This window comes from Cnephaeus nilssonii (assembly GCF_951640355.1).
Source record: "Cnephaeus nilssonii genome assembly, chromosome: 5".
NCBI lineage: Eukaryota > Metazoa > Chordata > Mammalia > Chiroptera > Vespertilionidae > Cnephaeus > Cnephaeus nilssonii.
Window position 1 is genome coordinate 66,371,357 of NC_137076.1, and position 14,404 is coordinate 66,385,760.

Below are 14,404 nucleotides of genomic sequence, written 5' to 3' on the forward strand. Positions count from 1 at the left end.
GGGTCAGAAAGAAGAATATTAGACTTTATGTCCAGAACATATTGTAGGAACAGATCCATAACTTTGTTGTTTGGAAGTTTTGCCTCTAATAATTGATTACTGATTTATTTCAAAATATGTATTTTATTGATAATAATTTTATTTTGCAAATATTCACTTTTGCACATCTAACCTAAAAATGTGCTTCTGTGTAGTATGAAGTATAAATAGCGTAGGCTTTGAAATCAGACAGTTCTAGTTTTCTTTTCTTATTTTTTATTTTCTATTTTGTATTCTGTTTCTGGTTCATTGACTTGGCCAGGTTGCTTAACCGAATGAACTTCAGTTTCCTCATCTCTATAATGGAAATATGATTTTCTTTGCAGTGTTGCAGTATTCTATGACTCTCATTGTCTTTACTCTCCTCCATTCCACTTTAGTATATGACCTATCCAAGTAGATAGGCATGGGAAATGCTTACAAAGCAGATGCTAGTAGGTTTGAGAGTTGGTATTAATGTCATAAACAGGCAGTAGGTATTTCCCTTCCTAGCTCTGGAAAAATCAGCCTTACCTACATTGCTGCTGCTATAACTCCTAGGACTAGATGAAGCCTTCCTCTCTTATTTTATCTTTTCTATTAAGCTCTATTCCCATTTCTTGCATACTGTACAACCCCAAATCTCTTCTTTTTCTTCTTATATCTTGTTCCTTCACTTATATTCATTCATTTTAAAAATTTAGTCTCTCTTTTGTGGAGCTCTTCCAAGACCTCCCGCCCCCTGATGAGTCCTCATTTTACTATAGTTTATCCTTTCTAGTCTGAAATTGCTTGGAAGAAGAGTGTATTTGCTCTAGTCTTTCTGGAGTTTCTTCAATTTGGATTTGGTCCTGCCTCTCTAGTCTTCTTCTCAAGATTACTGGTACCTTTTTTATTTAAAACAAAATGGTCCATTTTCCTTGATTGTTGCCTCTTCTTGATTGAGGACTTTCTGCACTTACATGATCTGGCCTCTGCCTTCCTCTCTGCATTATCTTCTACCTTCCTGTTAGTGATACATCCTAGCTAATTACCGTTTCTTTAAGTGCTTTTCTCATACTCTTTATATTTATTGTTAATTTACTCTGCCTGTAACTCTTTCACCCTAAATTTTAAGTTGGCCTTATCGTGCTTTAGATCTTAATTCAAATATCCCTTCTTAGATGGGCTGTCCCTGGGTACCCAAGTCTCTCATTGTTTTATGTCATTTACTTCAGAGAATTATCACTTCTAAAATTACCTAATTTATTTGCTTACATATTATCTGAATTTCTTCACAGCAATGTAAACTTTATGGGAATAGAGACTTTGTCTCTCTTGTTTACCACCGAATTAACAGTGCTTTGTTAGTTTATGTAGGTGCTCTGTAAAGTAAATATAGGGCTCCTGAAATATAGTTAGGAAAACAAAGCAAGACTTGACTTAGGGTGGTGGACACATGGTGCTATATACAGATTTTGAAACCTGTATGTTCATTTTGACCAATGTCACCACAATAAAATTTAATAAAAATAAAAAACAAAGCAACTGAATGAGCCACCAGCACTTGAAGCTCAGTGCCTGGCATATTATAAGCATTCAACAAATATTTGTTTAAAGAATGATTGTATAGAATCTCTTAAATTCTATCTTTGTCAAATCTATGCCATCTCTCTCAGTGGAACTACTTATTCATTGTTGCTATCACTCTGGTTTAGCCTTTTGCTGCTTCTTGCTCATTTATTATGATATATTGGCTAGATAGAGACAGAACGAACCATCATTCTAGGCCATTGTTTTTCACAGATGTCAGGTTTAAATCCCTAAAGTGCAGCCCTGATCCCACTCTCCAAGTAGCTTCCTTTTGCCTTTAAATGAATACAGATGGTTTAACTTGTCAATTAAGGTCATTGACACTAATTTTCATCGCCTTTCTTGTCTTATTTTCTACCTTCCCTGAATAGGCCCTATAGGTTCCTACCTTTATGCATATTTTGCTCCTTCTTGAAGCTTTCTCTTTTTCTCTGTTTATGAGACTTACTAGTCTTCTGCCAATTTTTATTTTAAGTATCTCCTACTTAAGTATTCTTTGAACAAATGCAAATGTACTACCTACTTTGAATCATAAAACTTTATTTTAAATTTTTGTGGTGCTTAAAGTGTGCTTTGTTTGTGGCCCTCCTAAAGATTACTGTGTCTCACCTATCTCTGTGTGTTTTGTGCCACCTTCCAACACGCCTTGTGTGTCTCAAGCATCACAACTTGATAAACATTGTTGAGCATGTCCATTGCATAAGCCTACTTAATAATAGAAAATGAATTAAAATATTCTCCAGTTTGTCAGTGATACCCAAAGTGATATGACTCTAAAACCATATTTTTAATCATTGTTTGCAATCTTTTTATAAAGATAAACATGTTGACAAATGATAAACATAAAACAATGGCTGTACCTCAGAATCAGCTATTGAGGTGCTGAAAAACTGATGACAAGAGACTAGCCCCAGACCTTGTAAATGAATGAGACTGAGAGCCTGTGCATACAGAATTGGGGAAAGCTCATGTTCATGAACAGAAAGTATAGATAACTGGTATATTAGAAAATTATATTCTGACATGGAAATTAGAATTTGAACTACTTTTTGTATAATTTTGAATTAAATTTTTAAAGACTCAAACGCCTCTGTTTTAAAATTTTGACAGCTCAGTCTGTGCATTATTAATACCTTTTGCTTTCAGAGTTTTCTTGGTAGGCTCGTCTTTTGAATAGGTATAACCATTAGATAGCCACTAAAGATTGAAAGAAGAAAACAATTAAAATAAAATTTTCACAGTTTTGCTGTTTACCATCAGTTTTCTAAAGCAGAAATTATCTTAAAGTTTCAGAACTTTGTATAAAATTAAGTTTGGGGATTCCCAAAATATTTAAACATAGCCCTGGCCGGTTTGGGTCGGTGGATAGAGCGTCAGCCTGCAGACTGAAGGGTCCCACGTTCAATGCCGGTCAAGGGCACAAGGCTGATCCCCGGTCCCTGGGAGGCATCTAATCAATGTGTCTCTCTCACATGGATGTTTCTCTCTGTCTCTCCCACTCCCTTCCACTCTCTTTAAAAATTAATGGAAAAAATCATCTCCTCCAGTGAGGATTAACAAAAAATCAAAATCAAAATTTTTAAAACATAAATGATTGGCTTTACTACAGTACTGTATAATTGTAGGAACACTTATTAAAGTACCAAAGGATGCATTTCTCTTTTATTTTAAAGAGGAAAACGAGACTGTATATCAAATAAATAAAATTTGTATCTTATTTTGCTCAGATGCTTATCATTTTTCATTGTATGAAAATTATTGTAAACATTTCTAGTATTTCCTTAATATGAGACTGCAAAAGAAACTGATAAAAAATTTATAAAGTAGACTCTTTCTGTTTGATGTTAAATCTCAAAAGCATGTAATGATGTTAAAGCATTTTAATATGTGTCTAAGTTAATGCTATAATTTAAAGTACTATATCCTGTCTTTTATGTTATACTTGCTTATACTTTGCATAACAGAGCAAAGCTTTGTTTTTTATAAATAATGAAATATTTATAAAGATCAATATTAAAGATAAATCCCAGAAATTTTAAATTGTTTAACAATGAAGCATGTGTGAAAATGAAATAATGTGCTTTTTAAAATGTTCCTTTGGGGCAAAAATAAAATATGTGGGTAGTTGTGACATCCAGATTGTTTAGTTACTCTTGTTTATTTTTTATCAAATTTATTTTTCTAAAATGAAAATTATTTTTGACCTTGCTATAATTTGTACACAAGCAGACATATCTACAACGTTTGCATGTTAAATATTATAAACATATAGTTAATGAAGTTTCCTCATAAAATAAAATTAGGATTATTTTTGTTGGTTCCTCTAAAGATTCAAAGTTTAAATATTTGAAGGGACTCACCAGACTCCACAGAGCTACTCACTTAAGGCTTTTACGTAAAAGCAAAGGATATTGTGCAGCAAAAAAAAGAGCACAGGCAAAGTGCCCCAGGGTCTTTATTCAGACAAAGACATGCTTTGTCTCCAGATTGAACTACCAACATGTGTGCAGTGAATTTTGGCTTCAGGAAAGCTCAAGGCTGGGTCTTTTTTTTTATCCCTCTAGTCACATAGTCCAACCCGGCTATCTAACCAGCTATTCCAGGTGAAAACCATCAGTAAACAAATCCTGGCTGGGAGTTACCTGATAGGTTCAGACATTAAGCAGCACATCATAAATCCCACTTTCATTTATTGGCCAGGAATCAAAGGCAGACATACATTCCCCAAGCTTTATCAATCCAACCATAAAGTAACTCTAGACCACAAGTTCCTGGCAACTAAAAAAAAAAAAAGGGGGGGAGGGGGCTCAAGATTATGATGATAGCTTACATTTGTAAAAACTACAATAAAGTTTATAAAGTGTTTTAATATGAATTAACTTACTTAAACATGATCATTCTGTAAGCTATGCAGGAAAAATATTGTTTTTATTTCTGTTTTATAGCTGAAATTCTGAGACTCAGATAGGTTAAGTGATTGATCCAGTTCACATGGCTATTATGTTGGTAGAGCCAGATATAGACAACAGACCTTACAGCTTTTATTCTAGAATAGTTTTCAGTATTTCATGACAGAACTAGATAGAAACAATTATTTACTTCTAACTATCTTGTGGAATAATGTAGAAATAAATAAGTATATATGAATTACTTCTTATTTTCCTCTTCAAAAAACAGGTTTTCTGTGTGTTTTAGAAGACATCCTAATATATAAAAACCCTGGGTCCATCACATCCGCAACAACCGGAGGCTCGACTGTTCACCAGGCTGCGCACACAGAAGGCGAGTGGGCTGAACTGCTGACCTCTTGGAGAGAGAGAGAGGCAGGGCTGATCAGCAGTGGCAGCAGCTGCTGGTGAGACCCAGATAGAGAAGCAGGGTGATCAGACCCTGCTTCTCTCTCCCAGCCAAGGCGCGCGCTTGCTTGCTGTCTCTCTCTCTCTCTCTCTCTCTCAGTGGTTAGCAGTTCAGCAACTCACCAGCAGCCTAGGGTGGCTGCTGATCAGCCCCGCCTCTATGATCAGGCCCAGAGATAGGCCCAGAGGTGCTGACTGGCATAGAAACCAACCAATCAGAACCAAATCTGGGTGAATTGCGAGGAGCCAATGGCTGCCTAGGAGACGGAGCTTTTGACACTGACTAGCGTAGAAACCGACCATACAGAACCAAATCTGCGTCAACTGTGAAGAGCCAATGGCTGCCTAGAAGGCGGAGCTTTTGACACTGGCTGGCCTAGAAATTGACCAGTCAGAACCAAATCTGGGTCAACTGTGAGGAGCCAATGACTGCCTAGGAGGCGGAGCTTTTGACGCTGACTGGCATAGAAATCAACCAATCAGAACCAAATTGGCCAGCAGAGGAGGGCAATTGGGGGTGAGATCAGGATGGCAGGGGAGGACAGTTAGGGGTGATCAGGCAGGCAGAGGCAGTTAGGGGCAATCAGGCTGGCAGGGAAGGGCAGTTGGGGGCAACCAGGCCATCAGGGGAGGGCAATTGGTGGGGACCAGGCCTGCAGGGGAGGACAGTTAGGGGCCATCAAGTCGGCAGGGGAGGGCAGTTGGGGGGGACCAGGCTTTCAGGGCAAGGCAGTTGGGAGGGACCAGGCCAGCAGGGGAGGGCAATTGGAGTTGAGATCAGGCCAGCAGGGGAGGGCATTTGGGGGTGACCGGGCTGGCAGGGGAGGGCATTTGGAGCAATCAGGCCGGGAGGGAAGCAGTTAGGTGTTAATCAGGCCGGCAGCGGAGCGGTTAAGGGGTGATCAGGCTGGCAGGCAGATGTGGTTAGGGGCAATCAGGCAGGCAGGCAGGCGAGCAGTTAGGAGCCAGCAGAACCGATTGTGAGAGGGATGTCTTACTGCCAGTTTAGACATCCCCCGAGGGGTCCCAGATTGGAGAAGGTGCAGGCTGGGCTGAGGGAAAACTCCCCCCCCCTCCATTGCACAAATTTCATGCACCTGGCCTTTAGTAATATAATAATTTAAATACTTTAAGAATTTTTTTTAATGACTTACAAAATCAGGTCTTAGGACCATTATCTCAAGGGTTTTTAAATTATGTGGGAGAGAGATTCTGTTTCAAATGAAAGATTCACAAAATTACTCTAGGATTTGCACATGAAATATCAAATTGGATAGGCACAATATAAGTAAAATATCAAGATATACCTGTGATTATCTCCTTTCCTTTTGTGTTCTCTTTTGTTCATTTATAATATATTTACTTCTACTATGTGCTAGACACTATGGTCTCTACTGAGGATTTAATAATTTTAAAAATGTTATCCTTGCCTTTAATGATCTTAATTTCATTTTTTATAAACTTCAAATTCCATGAGGGGGTATCTGTTAGTAATGCACAAAGTGTTATGTATTATGAGGACTGGGATTTTAGGGTCTTTTACACTAGGACAAGTTAGGGAATACTTGAAATGAGGAGATTTTTGAACTAAGTCCTGAAGATTGAAGAAGTTATCATAAAAAGGGAGGAAGATAGTCCAATCAAACAGGTGAAAAAATAGACAAGGATATGTTTAGGAAACAGTGGGCTTGTAATTTGTTATACCTGGAACAAAAATTACATGGGGGGAATTGGCAAGACATGAGACTTTTGAAGGCCAGATGATGGCAGTCTTATATGCCATGCAGAGGAGTGTTGATTGTGTACCCAAAAAAGTGGAGAATACAGAAATCATTATTTAACAATAATTTTTATCACTAGATAAACTTTTTGGCAGGTAGGATACATTATAGAGGATGAATTAAAGAGGAGACCAACGGTGAAGAGATGGATTTGTAATCTATTGGAATAGTCTTGGGAAGTAATGATGGGGCCAAAGTTTGGACAATGAAAAGTGAAAATGGATTACACAATTTAGAGACTATTTAGAAGTAGAATCATTAGGCAAATTAGATAGAAATGAGGAAACCATCTATTATACAGATTTGGTTTTGGGCAGATTATCCTTCCTAAACATGTATGTGCACAAAAGTCAGTACTGATTTTACCAAATTTACATTTTCTAATTTTTTACATTCTTTATGGTGTATGAAAACTGTACTAATTTACTTTCTGTTTTAGGCAAGCCAAGTTAGATATGAGAGTTGCAGTTGCAAAAGTGGAACAGTTAACTAAAGTGACTGAAGATTTTCAAGAACAGATGCAGAAGAAGGTATTTTCTTATTTCTAAGACAACTGATTGAGTACCCATAGCTTAGTGTTTTCCATGTATTTTATTCCTGATCTATTTGGATTAGGGATTAAACAGGCTGCTGGAAAAGGAATTAATTATTTTTCCCTCTAAATATAAAATTAGGCAGCTAAATTATAATATTGGAAATAACTACCAAAACTTACTAGATAGGAAAGTGTAGTTATTGGCAGTGAGGGCAGTCAGTGAAACTCACTCTCTGTGGACCCAGCTGTTGGATTTAGCAGGCAAAGGCAGAAGGGAGGGAGCAAAAAAGTTGTTTAAAAAGATAATGCCTGAAAAATTCTAAACTTTGGTAGAAAATATTAACAGATCTAAGAATCTCAGTAACCCCCAAGTAGGACAAGCACAAAGAAAATCACTTTTAGATACATCCTGACAACACTGACAGCCAGTTATAAAGCGAAGACATGAAAACTGCAACAGAAAAATGGCATAAACAGGAATGGCCGTAAGTAATGGCTGACTTCCCATCAAGAAACTGTGGGAGCAGAAAACATTAGAATAATATATCTGAAGTGCTGAAGGAAAAAAAAAAAAATGCTCACTAAGAATTCTATGTGCAGTGCAACTGTACTTCAGAAATGCAGGCAAAATAAAGGCATTTTCAGATAAAAAGTTGTCACTAGCAGAACTGTACTTCAAAAATGCTGAAGAAAATTCTTTAGGCTGAAAGGAAGTGACACCAGATGGCAACTTAGATATAGGAAGAAATCAAGAGCAACAGGAATTATAACTATGAAATAATATATCGACATATTTTTCTTTTTTCTTATTAACACCTTAAAAGACTTGACTGCTTTAAAGCAGAACTTAGCACTGTATTTGATGGATTTGTGAAGTATGCAGATGTAAGATATGACAGGCAAGGCACTAAAAACTAGGATGGTATATGGCAATAAATACACTGCTGCAAGGTTTGACATTTTCTCTGAATTCATTAAATATTAACTCTAAGTAAATTGGGGTAAGTTAGAAATGCATATTATAATCTCTAGAGCAACCCTAAAAAAGTAATTCAAACAGATATAGCTAAAAGCCAATAGAAGAATTAAAATGGTATTACAAAAAATAACACACCAGAAGGTAGGGAAAGACAGGCAGTAAATTTTTTTAAAGGTTGTTCAAATAAGACCTAAATATATTTTAAAGCATCTCCATGTCAAAGAAGAACTATCCCATTATTATAATGGATGCAGTATAACCTAGTTAACAGAGCTTGTCTGAAAGGCACACTAACTGCACTATAGAAATACTGTAGTAGAAATCTATATGCAATGACTATTTGATTATTGATTATTTAATACAGGATTGATGGTATCTAATACAGGGAGGTTCTCTTCACCATTTTTAGTATACATATGATTTGTTCCTCAAGTGGTCCTGCTGTAAACTTATAAATTATATTCTAATAGTGTGTTTTAGAGAGTGAACTATTGTCTTTATGCTGTAGAATGATGAATTGAATTTTCACATACTCAGAATAAGTTTCCAGTTTCTTTATTTTCTAGGAGGAGCATATGGTGACTTCCCAAAGAAGAGAGGAAGCATCAGATAGGCGTTTACAGCAGTTGCAATCTAGTATAAAACAATTAGAAACAAGGTAAATTTTTAAATATGTCTAGATTTGTCTATACTTTTCAAAAGATATTCTACATTAGAGTATCAATATGTATTTTATAAGTGCTAAACAAAAAATCTGTTTTTTTGAACATTGTTTACCTAAAAAAATGTATTCAAAAGATTGGTATATTTTGAACATATATTCAAAGATCGTTTCTATCTTTACCTTTTCTCTACAGCAATCATAGTTAAGTTTAATCAGTCCCCAAATCAAACATGTTCTTTTTATCCTGAAGCAGAGAAAAATAATAATGAAGTTGGTAAAAATCTTATAAAAGCCACTTCTTACTAAGCAGATACAAAAGAGAAAAAATACTTGAGAAATCATTATAGATGGTTTCTCTGGAGGTTTGCGAAGCAATACTTTTTAGTTATCTTTGAAGGTCTAGATACTTGTTATTTTTCATTTTTATTTAATTTTTGTGCTTTAATACTCACCCGAGGATATTTTTCCACAGATTTTTAGAGAAAGTGGAAGGGAAAGCAGGAGAGAGAGAGAGAAACATCGATGTGAAAGAAACACATCGATTGGTTGCCTCCCAAACGCATCCTGACTGGGGCCAGGGATCTAACCCACAACCCAGGCACCTGTCCTTGACCGGGAATCAAACCCGAGACCCTTTGGTGTACAGGCCAATGCTCTAACCACTGAGCAACATCAGCCAGGGCTGGACTACTTTTTAAATATATCTATAGCTTTGTCTTTCATTGCTATCTTAATGCAAACATTCATTCTAGAATCTTTTGTTGTTTTACTCGTTTCCTCTTATTAGCTGTTCCCTTAAAAAATTTGAAAATTGTCATTTGTAATCTTTTAACAATATCGTGACCGCAGCCTGCCTGTAAATTCACATTATGGTTTTTAAAAAAATCTCTTGTATTTTTGTATAAGAGCAAACAGAGTTTTTAGTGTCCTTGATATCTGACTCTAGCAATGTTCAGCCAGTATGTTAAGGTGTAAATGTATCCAATTTAATGGAACTGCCAATTGAAAAGCTATATTTTTAATGGTCATCTATCATCCATAAAAATTAAAGACATTTTGGGCTCAATAAATGCTTATTATCATAGTTATTAAAATTATTATTTATATTTAAAGTTGTTTGTGATCTTTTCAAATGCCACAAGCATCTAAGAAGCATAACTCACTTCTTTCCATCTTCCAAAAAAAAGGACTCTTTCCCCCTGCTTTTTAGATGATCTGTGGATCCTGCTCTGCTAAATAAGACAGGAGTTAGATGAGTAGCTTAGCTTTGACTAGTTCTTCATAAGCTCTGGTGAGTCCACCTGCTCTGCCTGCCTGGGGGCCATGGTGAAGGGAAGGTGAAGGGTTGGTAGGAGAGTGGCAGGTGTCCTGGGTCTCTGGGAGAGGCAGAGTGCTTCACCTGCTGCCACAGGTGCTTCAGCCATTTAAGGTGGAATGAATAATGTCCTGCATAGAAATCATTACATTACAGTACAAGAGGACCAAATTCTGTTAAAAGGCAGGGACATGCAGATTTTGATTAAAAAGCAAGGTTCAGTAATACGTTATTATAGAAAACACCTAAAACAGAGAATAAATGAACTAGAACAAAGATCTCAAGTGGGGAAAGTAGAGGAGGATTTGTTTTAAATTTATATATATAAAAGCTGCCCTAGCTGGTTTGGCTCAGTGGATAGAGTGTCAGCCTGCAGACACAAGGGTCCCAGGTTCAGTTCTGGTCCAGGGCACATGCCTGGATTGCGGGCTCGATCCCCAGTGGGAGCACGTAAGGGAAGCAGCTGATCAGTGATTCTCTCTCATCATTGATCTATTTCTCTCGCCCTCCCCCCTTCCTCTCTGAAATCAATAAAAATATATTTTAAAAAATAAAAGCTTAAGCGACCATCTGACCAGTAGCTATGATGCACAATGACCACCAGGGGGCAGACGCTCAACGCAGGAGCTGCTGAGCTGCGATGACTTGGCAGCTTCGGTTTTTGGGTGATGCACCAGGAACCAGAGAGGAGGGAGCCCAATTCCAGGGTGTGTCACCCAAGAACCACCCTCTCCCAACCCCTCGGGGGATGTCAAAGATCCCTTCGGCCTGATCCCTACAGTCCAGGCTGAGGGACCCCGCTGGTGCACGAATCCGTGCACCGGGCCTCTAGTTTAAAATAAAGGTTTTAGTATAAAATATTAGCAACCTGTAAACAAAGAAAGCAGGAGTGATAGTATTACTATCACACAAGGTAGGGTGTAAAGGGAAAAGCAGTAAACAGAATAAGAGGGACCTTAAATAATGAAAATAGTAGTCTTTTGAAAAAGATAACATTAATAAACCTAAATGCAGCAAATGATAGGACAGCTCAATATGTGATGCAAAAGCCAGGAAGTGCAAAGGTGATTTGATAAAAATAAAATTATTATTTTTGGCCATCTGCATCTCATCTCCCTGCCATGTTTGGGGAATTCCCTAGATTTCTCTCCAAAAGGGAGACCAGCTAATTCCGTGGGGGAAGTTTTGGGCATGTTCCTTGCTACAAAGCTTCATTCCTGGTTTTCCAGCTCTCCCAGTGAGTCTATGAATTTACCCTGTTATTCTTTTAATAAACCCTTTTCCACTCAGGTTGGCTTCTGCTGCTGGCAGCTCAGAACCCTGACTAAGTGATGGACCTTAACTCTATTTAGGATTAAGCAGAGGTACTAAATAAACAACAACAAAATGTTTAAAAGGAGAGGAATGAAATAAAAAGGCTAACTCCTGTCCACTAGAAGCGGGAAGAGTATGGGGTGTGCTGGGGCGCTGGGAAGCTTCCTTCTGGCGTTGTGTATTTGGGGGTGAGAATGGGGATGGGGAGAGGACAGAGCAGGTTTCTCCTGCCGCCACTTAGGGGAAAAATGCCTGAAAATAAAGGAAAGGATGAAATGTGAGGGAAGAATTGTCCTACCAGAACATGTTATTAAAGATTTAGGGATTAAAATATGAAAGACATAGCAATCTTTTGAGGAAATCTCGGAGCTTACATTCACAATCTATGGATAAGGGAGAACACCTTTATAAAAAATGAAATCCAAGAAGTTGGGGAAAAATAGTCAAATGTAACTGTATTAACATGAAATTTTGTCCTGTGATAAAAATTCCCTATGTAGAGTCAACAGGCAACAACAACCAAAATGTAGATGTGGGGAATATATTTGCAGTATGTAGGACAGATTGAAAGTTACTATCTTAATATTCAAAGAGTTCTTATAAAGGAACAGGCAAAGTAAATAACCCATCAGAAAAAAATGGGCAAAGGATATGAAGAAAAAATTTAAAGATAACAGTTCACATGGCTAACAAAATTTTTCAACTATACTTAAACCCTCCAGTAATCAGGGACATACAAATTAACATAAAATTACATCCATCAGAGTAGGAAAGGAAAGAGCTTTTGGGTGTACTGCTAGGGGATTTCTATAAGGTATTATTCAATGAGAAAAGCAAGTATGGAAAAATGATCTTAATTTTTTTATAACACAAAATAATTATATTTAGAAACCTATGGATCAGTGTGCATATGCTGTGTATGTGTGTATATGATTTTATGAACTTGGGAAAATATTCAAAGTTAATATGGGTAATCCTGGTAGAGCATGGGAACCGGGAGCCAAGCAAAAAGGAAAGGAAAGAAAAAAAGACCATATAAATAGAAATAACCACTCATTATTTAAGAATTTGCTTTATAACATTATCATATAACTATTCTATATTATACCGTGATACTATAGAAAATGTAACATAATTAGAGTCTGAATATCTAGGCGTAGTATCAGCCCCACTGCTTGTTAGCCATACGATCGTGATCAAATGTTTGACCTCTATTTAAATGGGTCTGTTTTTCTTTAAAGTGGCAATAACAAAATCTACGATGCAGAACTTTTGTGTGAACCAAATAAGAAAATACACATGAAAGTAACTGGAATAATGCTTGTCCTGTAGCAGGTGCTCAGTAAATATGCTATCTCCTTCCTTCTCTTTAAAAAATTTTAACTTTTGCAATGTGACTGTTAATATTTAGATTATGTGTGACAGTCCAAGAAGCCACCCAATTAAGAGCAGATAAAATACATTTGGAAAAACAGACCAGAGAGTTACAAACGAAGTACAATGAATTAGAAAAGGAGAGACATGAAGCTGTTGTAATCTCCAGAAATAGCATGCAACTCTTAGAAGAAGCTAACCTGCAAAAAAACCAGGTAAGAAAACTAGTTAACATGTTTATTAAAAAATAAAATACTGAATATTCCCCCATATGATATAGTAGGGAATCTATAACTACAGAATAAACATGTGAAAATGACATTGCTTTGCTCTCCTTTAGTAAGCATACTACATTATTGATGGTAAGACTTCATATGATAAAACATAATAAAGTGTCAGCCCTCTCCAAAAGCTTATGTATAATATCAGACTTTTCTTCTGTCTATAATCCTTGTGTAACTAATCTTCATCCCCTATAGTTTTATACTCTTTAAAAGACCTGTTATAGCCTGGCCAGTGTGGCTCAATGGCTGATCATTGACCTGTTAACCAGGAAGTCACGGTTTGATTCCTGGTCAGGGCACATGCCTGGGTGTGGGCTCGACCCCCACTGTGGGGCCTGCAGGAGGCAGCTAATCGATGATTCTCATCATTGATGTTTCTATCTCTCTCTTCTTCTTCCCTTCCACTCTGAAATCGATAAAAATATTTTTTAAAAGACCTATTACAGCACTTTACTGCAATATACCCTGTATTTTATTCAGTTGAATGAGATGAATCTTATCTTTATTTCCCCTTTATCACCTACACAATTACTTTAATAGAGCAGAAGCTTAATTGACAGGAATTAAATTTAGCTGCGGAGATTTATTAACTGGGGCCTTTATTTCACTTTTTTTGAACCTTCTAACAATTGATTCCGATGTGATCACATATATTTTTGTCTTTTACCACTTCCATATGAATGGATATAGTTTATAGAAATCATAAAGCATGCATATTTGTTTTTAATGTTGCTGCCTTCCTTATGTAGAGATCATTAATTCGTTTAACCAGCATTTATTGAATACCTAGTATATGTGTAATAATGCTGGGAAATATGGGAAGTACAATGAAAATGCTTTGTTTTAAGTTTCCTTTTTTACAGAGTAGAGGGTTTTCCAAGAGTGCCATTAAAAACAAAGCAAGCTATATGTTGTCTATTAAGAAGCTATTAAAAAATAAATAATTATCCAAATTTAAACTGTGGGAATGCTAATCTTCTCATCTGAATGCTGTCTACTAGAATGGTTGAAACACACAAAATAGACATAAAATGCTTGGGAATTTCTCTTAACACCTAAATTAGCTAAAAAAAAAAAATTAAGAGCAGGACAAAATAGTTCTTCTTTGCCCTCTGAAGCCTAATTATATGAGCATTCTTAACATCAGGTTGTGAAAGATAAACATTTTGTGTAGAGCAGGTGGACAGAAGGTGGTAGTGACACTCATTGCCT

General features: G+C 36.7%; 1 protein-coding gene across 7 annotated transcripts in view; it reads left to right on the forward strand.

The window, feature by feature from the left end:
• Positions 1 to 14,404, forward strand: part of SCLT1 (sodium channel and clathrin linker 1) — a 106,956-nt gene that overhangs the window by 43,642 nt on the left and 48,910 nt on the right. For all 7 annotated transcript variants that reach the window (XM_079770675.1, XM_079770671.1, XM_079770673.1 and 4 more), the window contains 3 exons: positions 7,167 to 7,257; positions 8,808 to 8,899; positions 12,946 to 13,123. In XM_079770675.1, the coding sequence (XP_079626801.1) occupies positions 7,167 to 7,257; positions 8,808 to 8,899; positions 12,946 to 13,123 (361 nt within the window). The remainder of the gene's footprint in view (positions 1 to 7,166; positions 7,258 to 8,807; positions 8,900 to 12,945; positions 13,124 to 14,404) is intronic.